Below are 20,676 nucleotides of genomic sequence, written 5' to 3'. Positions count from 1 at the left end.
TGCATAAAAGTGCCCCCCTCATGGATCCCATCCTCTCAGGTTAGAAACTCTCTAATGCCAGGAGTGTTTGTGTGCCAGCCTGTGTTTTCACCCTGCACAGAGCTGTATGTATTGCTCCTGCTGAGCAACCTCATCACACTACCATTTTAACACAATGTAGATGTTTTGGAGCAGAGAATCCACCAATGTATGCACAGTCAGCAGCACAGTCATTCCCAATTCGGATTTTTTGTGTGATAAATTACCAGGAAAAGCTTACGCTTACATGAAGCTCCACAGAGGAGCCATTCCAGAAAGTGTTTTTGTCACACATTGTTACGAATATATACAATGCAACATGACCAACACAAAAATTAGTAATAAGCTAAAGCTCCTGCAGTGACAGCAGTGACTTGGAAGTAGCAAAGAGGAATCCCTTCCACTGTGCTGTTCCTGTACACGACAGCCCATGTCATTTCTCACTGGACAGACAGTGGTGGATGTCAGAGGCTGCCTGGTGCCTATGAGCCAGACCTACAGAACAGGAGTAGAGCAGCGTGGAGGTGACAATGCTCATCTTCTGAAGAAAGGGAAATGAAGATGGCGTTTATTCTCAGGCCAGAAAGAAGAGAGAAGCAAATGTCAGTGTCTGTATTCTCTCTTCCTACAAGTGCTGCTCAGGTGGGGCCTGATCCAACAACCCCAAATCACAGGCAATTCTTCCACCAAAGCACCGGGCCGCAGCTCCAGCTCCTAACAGGAGCACCAGCAGAAGCTGCCGGCTGCCCTCCAACATTACCCTCCTCTCCCAGGCTACCTCTGCTCTGGAATTACCCCAGCAGCAGCAGAAGCCCCTCCGGGGTCTCTGAACCAGCAGCACCAGCTCCCAGTGTCCCCCCTCTACACCCCCCCATAATTTCTGAGCCCGGTGATGACAGTTCCCCTCCCGGAGATAGCATCAGTAACCCCGGTCTGACCTCTCTGTCTGACAAACCTGGTTCTCAACCTCGGAGGCCCCTGGAGCATTTGAAGTGCCAAAAAGAAAAAAATGAACTTCAAACGGAGGAGGCTCTGCAAACCACGCCAAATCCTGACAGCTCACTGCGAGACAAAGAACGGAAAGCTGGACTCTGCGCGGTTGTTGCTTTCCTCCCTGCAATCGAGTGGAAACTAGACCGGCAAAATTGACAGCTGTGGAAAACCAGATTGGTGGTTTAGTGTGATGGGCCAGGGCAGCCAGGGACAGATGGGGAAAATGCTTTTAAAATGACTGTGGACACAGATGAATTTTAAGAAGCAGTAATCAGTGGCCATAAGTCCCGCCTGACCACAGCTTGGAGTATTTAGGGATGCAGACGAGACCCAGGAAAGTGGGAATTGCTGGCATCCTGGCAGGGCTGGGCAGTGAGAGCCCATCACTGTGGGACCATGGGGTGTTAGATCTTGGCTGAACTAAGCCAGTGCAGAGACACAGAACTCACTCTGAAGACAACTGGGAAAGGGAACTAATTAATTGAATGTGCTACTATTTGTATTGTGATAGCATCGAGAACCTCAGCTACAACTGGGACTGCCCTTAATGTGTAACTGGTTCCCAGACAACACAGCTGGATCCCCACTCCTCCTCCAGTAGGCAGAAGTCTGGCTCACCTTCATGCACTCACCAGGGCCAGGACACTGCTTTGTTTTCACTGAAGTGCATTTTCCTGCTCAAGCTCTCATAAACACAAAGAGGGGAAGAGATCTGGGGAGACTACTCTAATATAAGGTAAAAAAAAGAAACAGCAATAGAAATCTTACAAGCAGCTTATTTCCATAAGTATTAACCGTCCTTCCTTCCCATGAATCAGAAAAACAGAACACGTTCACTGCCTACTTTCCCACCTTCACTGATCAGCCTAATATTCCCCTCTTATCCCTGGCCATACATGCAGTGTCACTTCTCACTCACAATTTCCCTTCTATACTTGCTTTGTTTGGTCTAACTACTCATGAGTATGAACTCCATCATACTCCATCATCCACTCCTTCTCCTACCTCCAAGTGGTTTCTGCAGAAGTGTCAACCAGCACTCTCATTGGACATGTACTAAATTTGATTGTATGCAGTAGTTTCACAATGTTCCAGAAGCAGACAGCAATGGTATCTGCAAACTGGGAGACAGCAGGTGAGATGTGGTTTGCAACATCATCCTGCAATAAGAAGATGGCCAAGGCTACCTTGGTTTGTGCACTCAAAGACATTATTCAGGAGTGAAGTCTTACCTCCATGGCCCTGATGTGACTTTGCTGGTTTGCCACATCCTGCCTGAGCACCTCCTCTGCAGAGAAGTGCTGCAAAGCTGCACCAAGCCTGAAGAACTGCTAAAACCCTTGGGGAGAGCTAAAATGGAAAGAGCTAAACAACTTCAGCCTGTGTAGCTCAGCACAGCACCAAGATCATAGGTTCGTTATACTCATAACTAGCATGCATGCTTGTAAAGGTTTTAAGCAGACAGCACCTACACATATTTTAGATAAGATAATTTAGTCAGCATAATTTGACATAACTCAAAGTAATAGGAGAAAATTACAAAAATCTACTTTAAGATGAATATCAAAGAGGTTTTCACAACTTAAGATTTATTCTCTTTCAAAAAAGGTCCCCAAGAGAAGCAAAAATCTTACTGACTGAGCCAGGTAACAACAGTAATGTACACGAACAATTCTGTACTGGCAGGGTTTTTGATGGCATGTTCTAGAAAGCCTTTATTACTTCAGCTTTTTCTCACCTATTAATATCTTCGCATTTCAATAGTCACTGCTTCTCCTCTCCCCACTTTCCTTTGTTCTGCTTCCCCCCAGTTCAGAGCTGACTTGAACGAGCTTTCCTTAAAGCAGGGGTTCTCATTGACTGTGAAGTGCTGTTAATGTTCTAAGCTGCAGTGCTGCTCCCTGAAACAGTCTCAAGGAGAAACAAGTCACTTGCGTTTGCCAATTCCAACCAGGGAAGTGTTCAAAGACATTTGAGGACCACTTAAAAATACACAGGCTATAAAAAATGAATGCTGCAGAGATTACAACACATCGTGTTGAATAGGACTGATGCATCTATTTTCCAGCTGTCTCTTCTTCATTTCCGCTGGTTTCTTTTTCCATGTTCCTCCCCATTTCTCTACTCAGATCTCTGCCCTCCTTCCCTTCTGCTTGCCTCTTTGCAAGCACTCCAGCTTGCACTCTCCACCACTCGCAGTGCCTTCTCTTACGCTCCCTTTCTTTGACACTGCAGACAGGTTGGCAGGAGTTGACTGGGTCCTTCCTAGAAATCCCCACCTTCAATAAGAAGCCCAACAAATGGCTACCGAAAAGCAAAGCGTGGCTCAAGTTTCAAATAAAAAAGCTATGCTGGCAGGTATGCAGCTGGCAGGAAGCACTGGAATGGCCTTCTGGGCTGCTCCAGCCCTGGTTAATCCCTGGGTAAACCTGATATTGAACGATGCTTAGGGTGTACATTCTTGCAGGAGCCTGAAAAAAAGTCAACAAAACAATGCAATACTGGCCCTGAAAACAGAATACCCCACAAGACCTTGGCTGCATGGATGTTAAAGAGAGTGCAGGCTTCATGTTTGCTTTATGTTTTGGCAAGCATGCAATCTACATTTTATGGAAATGCTAAGTCCTCCTGACTTGATTTTATCTCAGTGGAAAAAGGCACTTGCTAAAGAACGTGTACTCAGATTCAAAGCTTTGAAGAGATGGCAAAACAAAGCCAAAATACCATTAAAAAAATGCGACACAAAATTAGGAACTGTCTAACATTTCCTTGTCACTGCTTATATCCCAGTATTATAGCTCATTTTCCATGAGCAAAATCTGCCAAACAAGTAAAAAGTACTGCATGCAATGCAATTTCACTCTCAGAGCCAGGTAACTTGGAGCATGGGAACCATAGGAGAGTTAAATCATCCTGAACCAGGCCCTGTTGCAGAAGAAATTACAAGAAATTAATACTTCAAATTTCCTCAGTCTGGGAACTGAATTGTCTGGGGGATCAATCTGATGTAGGGATACAGACATTTGCTTCTCTGGTATTTGTGGTATTTGCCATATTTAGAATACAAATATTGTACTACCCTGGGATGTTCCCCACTCTGTGATGCTCTTGAATCCCAATAGCAAAGAAGAAAGCAGCAACGTTTTAGCAACTGAATTAGATAAGAATCCTAAGGCAAAAAATTCCTTTGCATCTCTCCCAGAAGAATGTAAATAAATACAGAACACATACACACAGTTGTGTTTGTGGGTGAGCACGCAGAGAACGTGTGGGTAAAAAACTGCAACAGTGTGAAAAGCATGCAGCTTAGCACAGATACTTTTATGTAACAAATGGGACACACAGACGTGCAGAAATCTGTGAGAGCACTGAGGGGGGAACACGCTGAAGTGGTTTTTGCAATCCATCTGATACAATGAATTTCATGCTGTAACACTTCGCGAAGGACTGCAATGAAAGTCAAGCAGTTTCTCTGCAAATCCTAACAAAAAGAATGATCCCAGCATTTACAACCATCACAGCTGCTAAAACAAACTTGAATGTGACCCTTAAGCTATCAGGGTACCTGGGCTGAGGCAATGAAATATAAAGAAAAACATCTATTTTGAAGAGCTCCTTTTGGGACAGTCTCAAGTAATAAATGGCTGACAAAGGCAACTAAAAGCCAGCAGGAGCTTTTTGCATCGGGCTTTGTCCACCCAAAAAGATGGGAAACCAAAACTCCCAAACCTCCTGTCACACGTTTTATTCATCCCACAAAGCAGTCAGTATGGATGAGACAGGTAAGTGGGGAAAATGGCAGTGAGCAGAAACACAAACCAGAACTGACTGCGTGTGAAGCAAAGAACCAAAGCAGAGCCTGCAAGGAGAAATGAGGCACGGAGTCAACGTCTCATGACAGGATAAAATCTTTTTGGCAAGGGCAGACCTGAAGGCATGATTCACAAATAAATATTTACAACTTGAATAAAACTTCAATGCCAGCTTGAGAAAAATGGGACTGGTCACGGCCAGGAAGGAATGCAGACAAAAGGAAAAACCATCACGGGTCAGGGAGGGATTTTATCTGACTACAGAAGAGAAAAAAATAAACCACCATCTTTGGACAAAAGTATTTGCAAACAGGAAATAAATTAAAAAAATGCTGTTCCCTCTCAGTTTTCAAATCACTGTAAATGATATATTTCAAAAGTTATCCTAAGCGTTGCTGCTCCTCGTTTAAAATCAGAAGCAATTCTACATCTAAAATATCCAGCAGCTTTCTAGAAACACGAGGTTAGAGGCTAAATGGCAGGAAATCGTGTTTCTGGGACTTGAAAGGCACCAACTACTGCCTCTTAAAACCAACTACAGCAAAACCAGCCAAGTAATGGTGGAGTTAGCCTCAAGTATGAAATACAACCACTGAAACATGATGTAATTAATTCTTGGGCTCGAGGAAATGTGCAGAGAGACACTGTAACCTGCCCTCACATGAATGCACGGAGACAGGTGTCTCATTTCACCTACAGCCAAGGAATTATCCACGTACAAAGAAATGAAAAGATGACAGAATCCATGTAGTATGGATAAGGAAATTGCATCTGAAGTGGACAGCGCGAGAAACAGGGCACCTGCAATACCTGCAGCAATTAATTCACCTCGCTGCCTGAAATATTTCATATCTAAGTACTGGGAAAATTACAATTATGATGTTTGAGCGTTGAATGTAATTGAATTTTTAATGGTCCCAGCTGTGAGGGAAATACAGAAGTATCTTGCAGAAAAGTCTCAGTTACTGCTGCCTGCTTCTCTCCATTGGGAAGCACTGAAGAATTTCACCCTGCTTAACAACACAAGAGAGGATCGTGTGTTTGTCACCACTATTCCTGTATCTTGTCCTGCAGCTACCAAGATGACATCTGGGCATGGAGTGTATCTCCATCAGCTGAATTCTGGATGTCAGTGCGATGTTCATTTATGTGACAGAGAGTTCAGATAATGGAATAAGGAGAGAAAACAGTAATGCTTCACAGAGACATCCAACAGTCACTACAGGTATAAACAAAGATCACACACTCCGTTTCTTAAGAACTAATCATTCAACTGTAAAATCCACTCAATCCTTTTGCTGATTTTTCAGTTACCTGTGACATCCACTGGAAATAAATACAATCTGAAAATGCGCAATCCTTTATTATGCTGAGACCATAATTTAATTTCCTCCCATAATGAAATAACGCATCTTTTAGGGACAAATTCTATAGAGAAAGAAGTAAGATTTAAGTAGAGCTGTCTGTTAATTATCAAAAGAAAAGAGGAGCATTTTATGGGGAAGGAAACAATACACACCTTGAGATCAGAAACAAACACCACCCGAAAAAGTTATGATGTTGCTAAAGTGAATCATCGGAATTTCCATTTTAAACTCACAACTCAAGAACTGGCAGCAAATCCATAAGCTAGCACATAGCCCAGGTGCCCAGAAGGTCTTCTGAGCTTTGCTGGGGAGACCAAGGAGTTTGAAAGGAGCAGAGCCATGAGCCCTCAGCACAGATTGCAGCTTCACATCCTGTGATGTATGCAGCTGTCTGCTGGCCAACCAGACGGAGGGTGGAGTCTACATGAGGCTTTATTTTACAATTTCCCTAGCACTGTCTGCCTTGAACAGTTTATAAAGCAAACTGGAAGACCTCATAGGCAAGGTGTAGTGATGAAAGATATTTTGAGGTACATGAGGAGACTTGCATTAGCTTAGGTGGGTACTGGAGGCTTCTTGAAGCTTTCACAGCTGTCTGCAGCTATTCATGTACAGCAGTTATTACATATATTATTCACTTGCATTTCTGAGTCAGCATCTTTGTGCTGAACATTGTCACCTTTTACTTCACTTAGTTACTTAATGTTTTTGTGATGTCCTTTCTTTTATTTAGGAACAGAGACCACAGAGCTTTCTATAATCAGTGCAATCTGAGCAGAGTAGCACTGGCACTACAGAAGAAAGCAAAAATATCAGTTCCATAAACAAGTCATTCTCCACAAACTCACCATTAAGATGCGCCTGTAGCTGTCCCTGTCGATGCCCCACAGCTTGAGATCCGTCTTGGCCTTGACCGTGGCAGCCCTGGGCGTTCCATAGATCAGTGCCAGCTCCCCAAAGCTGCCTCCTTCTCCAATGCTGGTGACCCACTCTCCATTGACATAAACCTGTCACAGCAGAACACAAAATGAGAAGCAAAATGAGACCAGGGTCTTAGACGCCATTCCCTCCTCCTGCCCATTACCTATCAAGTTATTGGCAATTTCCTTTCTAATAGTCAGTGCTGTGGGCACTGAAAGAAAACCAGAGCAGAACACTTTCCTCGGTCAGTCAAAAAGAGGGCAACCACCTGCTTTGTGGACAGAATTTCAAGTCATCTTGCTTCAGCACAATGACCGTATGTTCTCTCCACAATTCCAGCTCCCATGGTTAACTGGCACCAGGCTTTTCTTCTTGTGTTCAAGGCTTAGAGAGTCAACAAGCAGAACTGTCACAACTTTGGCTTTGGGATGCTGAAAAGCACCATGGCCATGAAATGAAAAACACTGAAAAAAGGGTGTCTTCTTTGGAAAAGAAACTCTTTTTGCCCCCTAAGCTTAGTGCCTCCAACATATAAATGTATCAGAATCTCCTCCCTTAGCAAGGAGTACCGAGTGCGTTGGATTTGGGTAGCTTCCCAAATCCTTTACAGAATTACCCTTCCATAACTCAGGAATCATAACACACGAAGCAGTAATTCACCCAAAGGCTGCTTAGGCAATATATCTTCTTGAAATACAGTATGGGTCGATACCACTATAATTTGAGACATATAATTGGAGAAGCCCTACACCTGGGTGCTATGTAAAATCTTCAGTGCAGAAAAGAGGACTTAGGAAGGTCTTTTACACAGGGCTCTATTTGCCATTGATGATACAGACCATGAGACATAACGTGCATTCTAAGGCTGGTATGGGTTGTGTATTCTGCAGCTTGCTTGAAGCCTTGCTGCTCTAAACCTCCACATTAAGCCCTCTTCATCCTACTAATGTGTCAGTGAGGTCAGAGGGTAGGAAAGGCTGTGTGCACTTATCCAGTGTAGAGTATGTCCCAGTCTGTTACAGACCAGTAACAGCAGAAATCAACTAGAATGAATTCAATTCCTATGGAAACTTTGTGAAGAAAAACGCTGTGAAGAAAATACGCAGGTATTCTTGGCTTCAGCAGGAAATCATGGGAAAGCAAAAGACCATAGCATATTATCAATTACTGGTAACAGATGAGCAGTTTTAAAAATACATGAATTAGAGCCACACTCAAGCTAGGCATGAGAAAAGGTGGTGAGCAAAATAAATGAACTGGGGTCAAAACTCAATGAATTGTCAGTATTAATTTTACTTCTACTTTCATTTTATGATGAAAAGGCATATTATAGACTACAGCTGGAATCAATCCCAATTTATCTTCCCGATACCCAATTAAGATCTGATCCAGCCCCTCCTGAGGTCAGTGAGAACCTGGTTGAGTAGGAGCTAAATGAGGCCATGGAGCAGTTCAGCTCATCAAGAGACCTCTTGGCAGCCAGCTGAAAAGGGACACCATTAGCATCCCTGCTGAACTCAGGGCACTGCTGCAGCTCTTTGTGCTCCTGGAGCATCTGAGGATCAAGGGGTTGATATAAAGGGTAAAAATAATCCAGAACAGGCAGGTGGTAGCAGGCTGCCAAGAACGAAGCCAAGCTACAAAAACGTGTTTGCGCTTCTTTTCCTTGCCACCACAGAAGTGGCGCACAGGAGAATCTCAACATCATCTCCTCTCAAACCTTCACACTCACTGCAGAAAAAATCTTACAGAACTTACTTCTGATTCTTCTCAATCCACCCATGGCAAACTTGGCCACACGTGTGAATGCAGGGACATGCTCTTATATTGAGAGGTACTTCACCAGATGGACCTGGGTTTGCTACAGCGAATTCATGTCGTCACTGAAAATTTCAGGGTCAATAAGGACAGTCCAATAGACTTGAATAAACTGTGGAGTCCACTGTGAATGTCAGTGTTCTCATTTTTAGCACAGAAAAGATACGTGTGTTTCTATATGCTCTTTTGTCAGAGAGCAGATTTTGTTGTTGCGTGAGAGGTAGTTTGGTAAAATGATTGGTTAAACGCAGTGACAACTTCTTTGAGGAATATAAACCAGGGTTTGGATTATAAGCAGAAAATAAACTCATACCAACACATAATTCTTCAGCAGTATGGTTGACACTTCTTTTTAAAGCAGTATGCATTGCATGACTGTCGCCCAGAGGGGAATTAAGATGGTAAACTCGAGGCAGAGCAAGCCATGGACAGACATTTACAGTTGCACAGTTGCTGTAAACAGAGGCTACTACAAATCTGCTGTAAGACTTCTTTAGTTTTACTGTCTTACTTGACAAGGCTCCCCAAAATATGTTTGACATCCAGCCTGTAAACTGTTTATGCAAACAGTCATCCCTCCACCCCAAGGGTGTCAGGTTTAAAGTACTCTGAAGAGAAACCACATCACTGATCTGACAGTCTTTGGGCTCAGCATTCACTACCCCAATAAAAATGTCATTTCCAATATCAGTCTCCAAAAGGACAAAACAGCTTGAGAATAACTATTGTTTTCTAAGAGGAAAACCACTGCACTTCATTCTCTGGAAAGGCCTAAGTCATCCATCAACTTTTGTCTTCACGATGATGCTGAAGTGCACCGATGAAATATTACAATGCCATTCTGCCCTTAGACAGAGGCTCCACGATTCCCTTTAAATCACTTTAAAAGAAGATAAGAAGTAAAAAGGAAAGGAGCTCTGTTTGTAAGGTGTAGGAAGTAAAGCTATTTTAGGCTCAGAACACCTTATGAAAGCCAATATTACATGGCAGCAGCTGAGATGATCTTCTTTATCTTAAAAAAATACTGCGGTTTTGGCTCAACCATCTTTAGGCAGTTGTGAATTCTAACCAAAGAAGCAAGGATACAAGGGAATTAGTTCTAATTGTTCCTCAGCCTGCTCTGTAACAATTGGAACCTTTTTCTTTCTTGCAGCCGAGCAGAAATGTGTGACTGCAGATGCCCAAATAGGAAGGGGAATAAAGCCAGCAGGACCACCTACTTCCCACAGATCAAGAGTATTTAAGATTCCTATTGTTTTCCACCATTTAGTACCAGCAGTACAATTCTTGTGGGCTGGAAAATCATGCAATTTCATTCACTTCAGGGATTTTTTAGGAGGCAAGTGGGAAAAACCTTCTGAGAACATCAGCAGTTCCGTTCTCCATAGGCCACAATATACATATGTGCTGTGAGAGAATCTGCAATGAGTCACACCATGCTCAGCGCTGTCGGAATGCATCTTGGCCTCATTCATCTTCATCCAGAGAAGCACAGTGTGACCTTAGCATTAGCAGTAACAGAGCCACGTTACTCCAATGCAGGAGAGGAACGTGGATCTCTGAGCTTCATAGAAGTGACTTTACTACGTTCTCACTCATGCGTTGCTGATTTCAAGCAAACTTTTTAGCTTTTGTTTTTTTTTAAGGCCACTTTGTGATCTGTGTGGACAATCTAATTTGTTCCAGGCATTGCAACTTTCAGATCTTAAATCTTGAATCTGTTTGTAATAATTTGTGCTTTGTGTCTTGTCATGCCTTAATATTTGTTATCCAAAAATGAAGATGAGGCTTATTTCTTCTTGGAAAAATAACCAAGTCTTAGCCATGAGGGATATTTATATGTGGGTAGTTTTCCCAAATAAAGCCAGTGCTTTATTTGTACTGTGAATGTGCTTTTCTCAAATATAAACACACAAACTTGGAGGCTGCTCTCAGAATCCTAAAAAATCAAGGGGAAAGCTTCAAACTTTAAAAAGTTCTGTTTAAAGTCTCAAAAAAATATATCCTTTTGAAATTAGAAAGGCATTGAACAGGAAGAACCATAAAGATGGAAGAATTCAAACAAAAAGCAGCCTATGGATTATAAAATATAACTAGTTTTAAAATCCACATGTAAAATTTAAAATTCTCACATAAACCACTGTGTAATTTTCATCTTTGTACATACAAAGTAGACAATCTGTATATACAAATAAGGGTTTCAAGAAGATCTGACCTACAGTAGAAAGATAATCTTAATTTATAGCTCCAAATATAGCTTAATACAGCACAGAAGCTATTTAAGAAAAACACTGAAAAGTTTTCATCTTGATTTTCACCGAATTGCATTTCAATGGCTGTTGTTTTACAAGAAGAAAACCTGAGAACGTCTGTAGAAAGTTGCTGTGACATTAAATAGAATGGGAAGTTGCTGGCTCTAAAAAAAACAACATCTATTCTGAAAGAGCAGTTGATGGTGCTTTTTAAAGTATAAAAAAAATAAAAATGAGGTTGTAGGATTAAAATAATAAACAGGAAGTCTTTTTATATTTAGAAATATGGATTAGAGATTTTTGCAAGACACATACTTTAGCAGGTGCTTTCAAGATCTTTAATGGAAACTATAATTTAAGCTCTGCCAGATTTTGGCACACGTTCACATTTCCTTGAGCAGAACCCTTCTGGTAGGCAGCTGACCTCTGAGACTTCCACCCTCACGCCTTTAACAACTCGCTATGAACTGCATGTGGATGCAGCACCAGGTCAGGAGTTTATGGTTCCTCTCAGCCCCGAAAGGCGAAGAAGGAAGGCTGTGACTGACAGCTCCATCACGTCCTCTCACACCCCATGCCTGCCCTGGTCCACTACCTTTCCCATACACCTGCTGCATGAGAGAAGGAAAGCGGCTTCTCCCACACGTACCCCATTACTGGTGTTCTGGGATGTGCTGCAAAGCAGAAAGGTGATGGCTTGCACTGCATTGAGCTGAGCAAGCATACATGGCAGACAGCAAGCTGCTGTAAAGAAATGACCTGAGAATAACAGCCAGCAATAAGAACCTTCCTCCTATAGCTCCTATGGCTTTCACAATCACTGAAGAACACTTTCATTTCTTTAAATCAGGTAGAGGTGCTACCCACACATCTGTGGATGTCGGCTTCTACTGCCTTGAAAACCGCTGCTATGTAACTGTAAGTCTTCCCCACTGCCATTAGGAAGTGAGATTAAAAACCACTTCTGTATGACAATTTGCACTCTTCTCCTTAGCCCACAGCTCATGTGAGCAGGGCACAGTGCTTGCCAACTGAGGGAGGGGCTGCATCTTATATGGCTGTCCACACTAACAGCATGAAGGAAATGTACAGACACTTCATCCTGTGGGCATGATAACAGGGCTGGTTTATACTCTAAGAAAGGCCGAGAGTTGAGGATAAAGTGTTATTATATTTAAAGATACGTTCATAAATTGTAGTTCTAATTTGACTCAGATTATTTCTAAGCAAACATGAGAATCCTCTTACTCTTCTGGGTGCCCATCCCCAGACTAACAGTGAATTACTTCAGAATGTTTGGGGTTTTCTCTCAACTCACACCACCACTCACTGCTTTTGTTATTCCAACTGTGTTGGTACTTTGTTTAGTTTTGTTCTCTTAGTTGAACGATTTTCAGCTCTGCCCCAACTTTCTTCCAGGAGACAGAGATTTTATGATGGTAATTGCCATTTCCTTTACGTATATCTTTGCATGTGCACTCGTTGCTATCAGTCACAATGTACTCAGAGCAAACTGCTCCTTGAATCCACAAGTCCCATTGTACCTGATCACGGAAACAGAGAAAGCACAGCCTGGCCTGGGGTGAAAAGCCTCGATGCACTTGCCAACACTGGCTGAACTAGGCAGATAATGGCTCGAGGCTGTAAGTCCCGGGGTCAATTATCTACTCTCCAAGTAGCTTTTTTTTCTTGGAGAAGGGTGGAAGCATGCCAAAAGAGTATCTGGCAAGGCTTAAATGAACTGCAGCTCGGTTACTAGCGGTCTGGGTTTTCTTCGGACAAAAAGGATTTTAGCACCGCTGCCCTGAAAGTGGAAGAACTTTTCCTGGGGAGCATCTGCAGCATGATGGTGCACAGCCATGGGCCTGGGATCTGCCACAGGAGCACATTACTGGACATGAGCAAACAGCAGTCTTGGACACCACTGTCAAAACCATCTATACTGCTTAAGAGCCTGCACGTACTCGCATTGCAGTGGCACTCAGACCACTCTGTTGCTCTAGCTGTTTTTTCAAATTTTACCCTACACGCTATCTCAGAAGCCTCAAAGGATCCTGAAATGCTCTGGGATATACAGTATTGCTCTGCCTAAAACGTTAATGAACTCCAGAAGTCATGAAAAATGATGTGGACACATGTATCTTCTTGGGCCACTTGTGGTCAAGAGCATTTATTAAAGAATTTCAATTTTGTCCACAAAAAAACAGGCAGAACCTGTGATAGACAAGTAATACATTGTGTTAGATGTCTATCACAGGTTCTGCTTCTTTTGTTTTTTTTTTTAACCTTCAAGAAGGTGTTTTTTATTATGTCAGGTTATACCTGGGAAGGAAACTCAGGTTTCCATCTTACCTGACAGAATATAGCCCCTGGTGCTGTAAGCAAGCCCTTCTCAACATTTGCCACCTTGCAAAAGTTTTGAGATCGTTTTCTGATGCCATTTATATTCCCCCTCTCCCCAGGCCAAACAGCGAAGAACCTTTTCTCAAGGGCTTTCAGTCAGGACTGATTGTTTTAAAGAGAATTAATCTTCAAGATGTGCATTCATGTACATTTGTGCATCTGATTCAAAGCCAAGGAAGTAATTAAGCCAGGTACAGGGCCTGAAACGAGTATTTTAAAACTAAATTTTAGCACTGTTCTATAAATACTGCTCTTTTATTTTCTGTCACTGTGGATGTGGCAGTGTTTGCTATTGAGAGGTATGCCTGATAGGAACAGTGAGTCAGACGGATTTCCTGAGCAGCAGCTTCCAGAGGCAGAGGCAGCGTGTGAGGTTTCTCAATTCCCAGCCATACCAATTAGATGGTCTCCTGCCACAAACACGCTTCTAAAAAAATAACTTTCACTAAAATAACTGCATGCTCCTGCCTGCCTTTAAAACAAATCACTTTCTTCTTTAAACCCTCTGAACAAAACTCATCTGGGCATCTGAGGAGCGCCGCTGCTAATGAGCAGTCCTGCTCAACAGCACTGGTATGCAAGGTGTGCAGGAATTCAGACACATGAGAATCTTGCAGCAGAACTGAAAAGGAGGCAGCCTCATACAGCACAGAAACGATAAGAGGTGAACAGATCACAATTTGGAGGGCGGTTTCAGAAGAAATCGTCATTTCCAAGTCTTGCTGATTAACCCACCACATATTCCTGCAAACATTTTGTGGTCTCACAGATCACTTTACACTTATAATAATCTTTGCTTTATTAATACGCTGTATTGTTCACGTATTTGGGCCTAATTTTAAACACAAATTAAGGCTTCTAAGATGAAACTAACTGCCTGAGGCTGCATCTCAATTTGGAAGGAAAGAAAAAACCACATCAGCTAACTGATTAAAGAAAATATTTTCCTTTTGGCTGATCTGAACCCTCGGGTGCATTCCAGCATGGTGGCCTGCTCTGCCAAAGACTGCACACCTCCAGGTGTGGTTAGGGCTCTGAAGATAATGTCATTTGCTTGTTTTTGATACCATATTTTCCTGCTTGGAATGGACAAATAAGCTAGGATGTAAAACACGCCAATTATGAAATTATGCACAAATGACTTAACACAACAAAAGCAAAGCAATGAGACCAATACTGTGAAATCTATTCCAAGAACAAAGGAGACAGAACCACAGAACACTGCTGGATCAAACTGCGTGCCAGAGCATAAAATTGTATTAGTTAAATTCAAAGTAAGTATCAGACTGTAAGTTTGTACTTACATCCACCTCGCCTTGGTCAATCACATAGAAGTTGTCTCCTTCATCACCTGGAAGCAAAATATAAAAGGTGATTGCTTCCTGAAGGTCTGCTAGATTACTCAATAATTTCCTGTCTCCATGTTTAATTCTGTAGATATTTGCACAGGTTTGTACAGCAGATTACTTACAGGGAGAAAGAGCTGTGCCTTCATAAATCAAAATGTCACGACCATTTCTTCCTAGTATCTTTCACTTTGCTTTAATTCATCTCTTTTGATTGATCCAACACTTCATTGAATGTAAACATGCAAGAGGCTTTATATCCTGAGGGCACTGAACTCCTCCACAGCATGCTGCAGGCATGCAGGTAAGTTGCCAAGTGTGATAACTACGATACAGCACAATGAGGTGTTGAATATTGAAAATATTTTCCACCTCTAATTTCTCTCAGCTAGAATGTGCCACTCTTACGCATTCTGAGCTGTGCTTCACTTCCTGACTATCTGAAGTTAAGGAATGAATGTCTTCATTTAAAATACTGTAGCATTTTGAAACCATACAGATCTACCACTGAGGTTAAGTACTGGAGAGCTCTACATACATTCAGCAAAAGATTGTGCCTACATCAATGGATTTATCACATAGCCAAAACACCTACAAACTCCTGGAATATGGACATTCTTCCCATTAAGCAAACAGGGCAAACCCTCAGGTGATGGGATGTGAACTGTGTGATCACAGCAAACATGCAAGGATGAAAAAGGGGGAAGGCTTACCTTGCTGTATGACAGTTTCTCCTGCGATGTGTGTAACAGGAAACATGGCATCAAATATGTCACTGGAAAAGGAAAGAAATGTTCGTTCATGAATCAGACTTATTTCTTATCTAGCCAGTAGACCTACACTCATTGTTCCATTGAGACTTCATTAACAGATACTGCAGAAAAAGAAAAGGAAAATGTTAGATGTGACTGGAAAATGAGCCCCTGCTTGGCAAGAAGTCAAAACAACTAGCTTGGCACAAGTTGTGCTTTAAAACTGAGACTGTGATTCAGTGCACACTATTTTGAAAGAACTCCTGAATAAAATGCACATTGGCCACTTCTTGTAGCACTGTGCAAACAAGGCAGCTTGAATATTTTACTGTCTAAGAAGACAGATTTCAGATTTTCAGCTGCAATTACTATGTGTCCCGGCAGTAACTGCTAGATGCCTGAATGGGAGCTCTGCTCTTGTGAACATCTGGCCCCACATGTACAAGCAAAACCTGTTCCACAATGCAGAGTATATTTGGAAAGGTAGATGGCTCTAAATTAATGTAGCATAACAACTGGCTAGAGATTACACTTACAGTGCAGAAGATGGGAGTCCAAACTCTGACAGTCTTAGTTACACTTTGGTGAGCTACCAGTGAGAAGGGAATCTGACCGATGCTATAGAAACACTGAAGCTACAGAAGAGCCTTATGCTCATTAATCATTGCTGAATTACACACCTTACTGTGTTCTTAAGCATACTGTCACATATCCTTAAAAGGCCAGGCAGAGCAGTGAGGACGGGAACGCACCCTGCACCAACACTTCGGGCAACTTGCCCAAATCCAGTCCTTTGTTTACTGAGGGATACAGCAGGCTCCCTGGAGCCTGGGCTTCCTTTCCCCACACCGGCATTTTGGGGAACTTACTATTTTCAGATGCATGAACAGTACAGAGAAGGGTGCTCCCCACCTCTCTTCCCCTTCCTACGCATCAGGAACAGGGGCTAAGGAAGCAGCTCCCCAAGGCAAACAAAAGGCAGCCAGGAGGAACTGCTGGTCTTTGTGGGATCAGCCCATTCATGGACCACCAGCAAGAGATGACATGCTTCAGACTGGGATGGAGCACATTCCTCACAAGCATAAAGGAGTGCAAGCAGTGAAGAAAAGTAAAATTTTCATCAAAACAGCCAGAAGATCAGCAACAAACCCACGTTGCATTTCAATGCCTTATAAGGGAAATGCGTATTGTAAAATCCCATTATTAGCTTATTTCCTGTTCAACTGTTCCAGAATTTATTCAGGCTCAGCTCTAGGAAATGTTTCACTCCTAAGTTCAAATTGGTCATGTCTTTCCTCTCAAGCAGCCAGAACGGTTTTGCTCCCAGGGCTGAGATGGAGCACCACAGCTCTGTGTCAGCACCTCCTGCTGCTCCAGGGTACCTGCAAAGGATGCTGAAGCCTATGCTAAGACAATATATTTTGCCTCTGTTGTTTCATCAGGCCCACTCTGTGCTACTCCTATTACATTCAGGAAATGTGTCCATCACAGCTAACAAGCCAGCTCAGAGGTTCTACGGACAACAACTTCATTGGTTTTGAGTACCGAAGCAAAGATGTACATTAAATTATTCTGAAAAGTAAAAGGACTGTATTCTAAAATCCAACAAACTCATTCCTAATGAACTTGAATGAGCTCAGCATGTCTCTGTTTCGAGACTTCTCTTAGCAGAAAAGCACGAGCATGCAGCAGGCTGTGCAGCTCCTGTGCCCACACTCAGCTGAGCAGCTGAGGTTCAGATGTGATGGGGGAAAGCACCACTAGAACTGAACTGAAACAGTCACTGGAGGACCCTGTGTCAATCAGGCAAGTCAAACTGTTCTTCAGTAGCTCCGGGACCTGGAAATTTTGTACCACAGAGCCTCCTCTGCCTCCCCATGATCCCCCCTCCCCTGTGCCTGCTCACCTCACTGAGCTTTAAGAAGAGTTCTGCACCATTTACAGGAGGAAGAGGCACTCTGCAGGGCAGAGAACGAAGCCTTCGATGTGATGCATCCAAAAATAGACACGTCACTGTGAATATCAATAACCAAACCGAAATGTGACTGAGCAAACTTGGAAACTCTTTTTTGGAACAGAAACGCAGAGGAAGTAACTACCCACAATTTCAGCCTTTCATCTTTGCTCTAAGGCTGCATTTTATTTATAACTTAACAATTGACCGTACAAACAGTGCCCAATAAATTATGTATAGCACTGCACCCTTCTTCAAAATGTTCCACAAGTCATTTCCACAACACTTCGCAATTTTTTTTCCCAAAAACTCTTTAGTAAAAACTCACACACTAAAACTTTCAGTTGAGGTGTAATGAGCCCAAAGACTGTTGGCAGCAACAGCAGTGTTACATGAATATTTTTCTGCCTCTGGCATCACAAATACAACGTCATTCAGCAAAGGATTCACGAGACGAAGTCTTAGATATTTGAAGGGACCTCTGAAGGACATGACATCAAACATTAGCCTACAACACACATGCACAAGTTATCCAAAGTCACGGTGATGCTGATTTGTATTTCTAAAGCAAAACGATAGGCATTCCTTAGGGAAAGAAATACACCAATATCACCACTGTCACTGGAAACACAGTCCCGTTTCTTTCTCCTTGGGAACTATTGTTCTTAACTTATATGGTTAGGCCAAGATCTCTCACGGTGATTAATGAGTCGGGGTGTTTCTGCTTTCGGATGCCCAGTTTGACATTCATTAAACAGACTCAGATCTCAGATGATACGGATCAGGAGGCAGCCTCAAAGTTTCCCAACCTACAAGTCTGGCAGCCAAAAACCGGGACATTTAGAATAGCACCAAAGAAAATCAGCCCTCTGGAAATGACTGTCATCAAATGTAGCAAACACTTACAGTCCCTGCATGAAATCTGGCTTTTCATTTAATTCAAACTAAGTGTAAAACCCATTTTGAGAATTTTCTTATTGCCTTTATTCACAGTTGCCGAAATAAACATGTCACAAGGATCAACATGCCAAAATGCTTTGAAAATTTGAAAAGTTTGTTCCTGACTCAAGCCAAAATGTGGAATTGCAGTAAGCAGACATATCTTCTCTCTTGCAGTCAGCCTATGCTCCGCATCCAGTTCCAGCCATGTGTCCTGGGTCTGAACTACATGGAGAAAACAAGTGAAGCTTTAAATACTGAAGGAGCTAAGAAGTGGCACTCAGAGGCGGCACAAATAATCTAGGCAGGGCCAAAATATGGGTGGTTGCTTTTTTCCTGTATCTTGTGCCTCTTTTTGAGCCATTCAGAATCACTCACTGGCCGTTACAGTTAAAGAAAGGCCCTCACCAACACAGTGCCAAAGCAAAGACCGTAGCTACATTCTGCTGCCGTTCTGCACACGTAGGTAGATGCCCTTCTTGCCTTGGAAGGCATTGTTAAATAATTAAACACAGACACACACATGCTCATTCCTAAATTACAGCATAAAGAGAAAGCCAGAAAACCACTAGTTAAGTTTTCACCCAATGCTGAACTACCATGATTTCATCTTCTCTGTCTGAGCTGCACCACCAAGAACACAGCAGCCTCTGTCTCCTGCCTCCACACCAGCACTAAACTGTTGACACCAACTGTGCAAGCAATGCTGTGTGCTGAACTGATGGAAAGGGTTTGATTTTTTGCCAGGGCTTTTATTATTGTGCTCTAAACGAGAATTGCTAGCAGGGATTTCCTTATTTTGTTCAAATGGAAATGTTATCGTTTGCCATGTTTCCAGATGATTTGTGCAGGTAATGGAAGAAGAAAACAGGGCTCCAGCTCTGAGATTTCAGCAGCTGTTTCATGAGACTGCAAACACGGGAGATGCATCAGTGCCTCCTGGGCTCAGCATCAGCATCCGGAGGGCTCCTTCTCACCCTCTCGAGAGTCAACACTTCTGATAGGCTCTGTAATTTTTTCACAACTTCCCTGCCTGCTTCCAGAGGATTTGCACCTGGTTAATTGTGGCACTTGGAGCCAACCAGAAGGTATCAAGGACAATTTCTGGCTTGGAACTGTAGCCGTAGGTAGGATTGCATGTACATGAATATTCACATCTGGATCCGAAGGGAGACGCTAGCGTGATATGACTGATGTATTCCAGAGAGACTTCTGCATGTTTAATTCCTTGTAATAATATCATTCAAAAAACCAAAAAATTTACAAGAAAAGCATCTGAACAGCATAGAACATACAGAACGGTTAACTAGTCCAACAAAGTGAAACCAAGAAATGTGTTTAGACATGAAATCTCTATCTATGCAATCAAAAAATACCATCTGTCTTCTTAGGGAATATAAAAATGTAACGAAACTTTTTCAGAAAGGTCAAAGATATCAAAGAGCTGCAGCAAGTCTTAACACATGAAGCGTCTTCCACGAGCATAAGGGAGAACTGCAGACAACTGAGGTCAGGGCTGCAACCTTAAGGTCTGATCCTCTGCTGTCTGTCATTTGTGTGACTTTGTGATACCTGCACGGGCTGAGCCAACTCCTGCTTCATGCAGAGAAGGAAAACTCCACTTGAATCAACGAGACTGCAGCTGTTTATACCAGCAAAGAATCTATCACACTGATTGCAAAATAAATGTGATGAAACACTTTGCTGATTTAATTCAGTAGCATTTTATATACCCTGCTTGCCAAGACGCAAATGACTGTGCTAAGAGGAAGCTCGCAGAGAGGGCAGGCCCGAGAGCTTCTCTTTCTCGTGAGAAAAAGTGAATGACAAAAATAAATCATCTCATCTGCTTTTGCACTGAGGCTGCCTGGAGTCAGTGTGGAATATGAGATAGGCAAAAAAAAAGTGCAGTGCAGGTAATAAAGCACAGGCAATGGGCAACCAAGAGCAAGCTTGTTAAAACAAAGTGAGAGAACAAGGATTCCAAGCACTTTCAGGACCAGACCATGGCAATGGCCAAAATAGGGAAACTATGTAAGACAATTTATCAGTTTCACAATCAGATTTCTTTCCAGCCCTTGCTGTGCTGAATGCATTACAG

The 20,676-nt window shown here is 42.6% G+C and overlaps 1 protein-coding gene across 2 annotated transcripts in view; it reads right to left on the bottom strand.

The window, feature by feature from the left end:
• The window catches only part of PRKAR1B (protein kinase cAMP-dependent type I regulatory subunit beta), an 87,974-nt gene that overhangs the window by 23,848 nt on the left and 43,450 nt on the right, over positions 1-20,676 (bottom strand). For both annotated transcript variants that reach the window (XM_048961486.1, XM_048961487.1), the window contains exons 5-7: positions 15,644-15,705; positions 14,889-14,935; positions 7,039-7,197 (exon numbers count right to left, since the gene is read on the bottom strand). In XM_048961486.1, the coding sequence (XP_048817443.1) occupies positions 7,039-7,197; positions 14,889-14,935; positions 15,644-15,705 (268 nt within the window). The remainder of the gene's footprint in view (positions 1-7,038; positions 7,198-14,888; positions 14,936-15,643; positions 15,706-20,676) is intronic.

The sequence above is a fragment of the Lagopus muta genome, chromosome 15, assembly GCF_023343835.1.
Source record: "Lagopus muta isolate bLagMut1 chromosome 15, bLagMut1 primary, whole genome shotgun sequence".
Taxonomy (NCBI): Eukaryota; Metazoa; Chordata; class Aves; order Galliformes; family Phasianidae; genus Lagopus; species Lagopus muta.
Note: the sequence above shows the minus strand (reverse complement) of the source record. Positions and strands in the feature narration are given on the sequence as shown.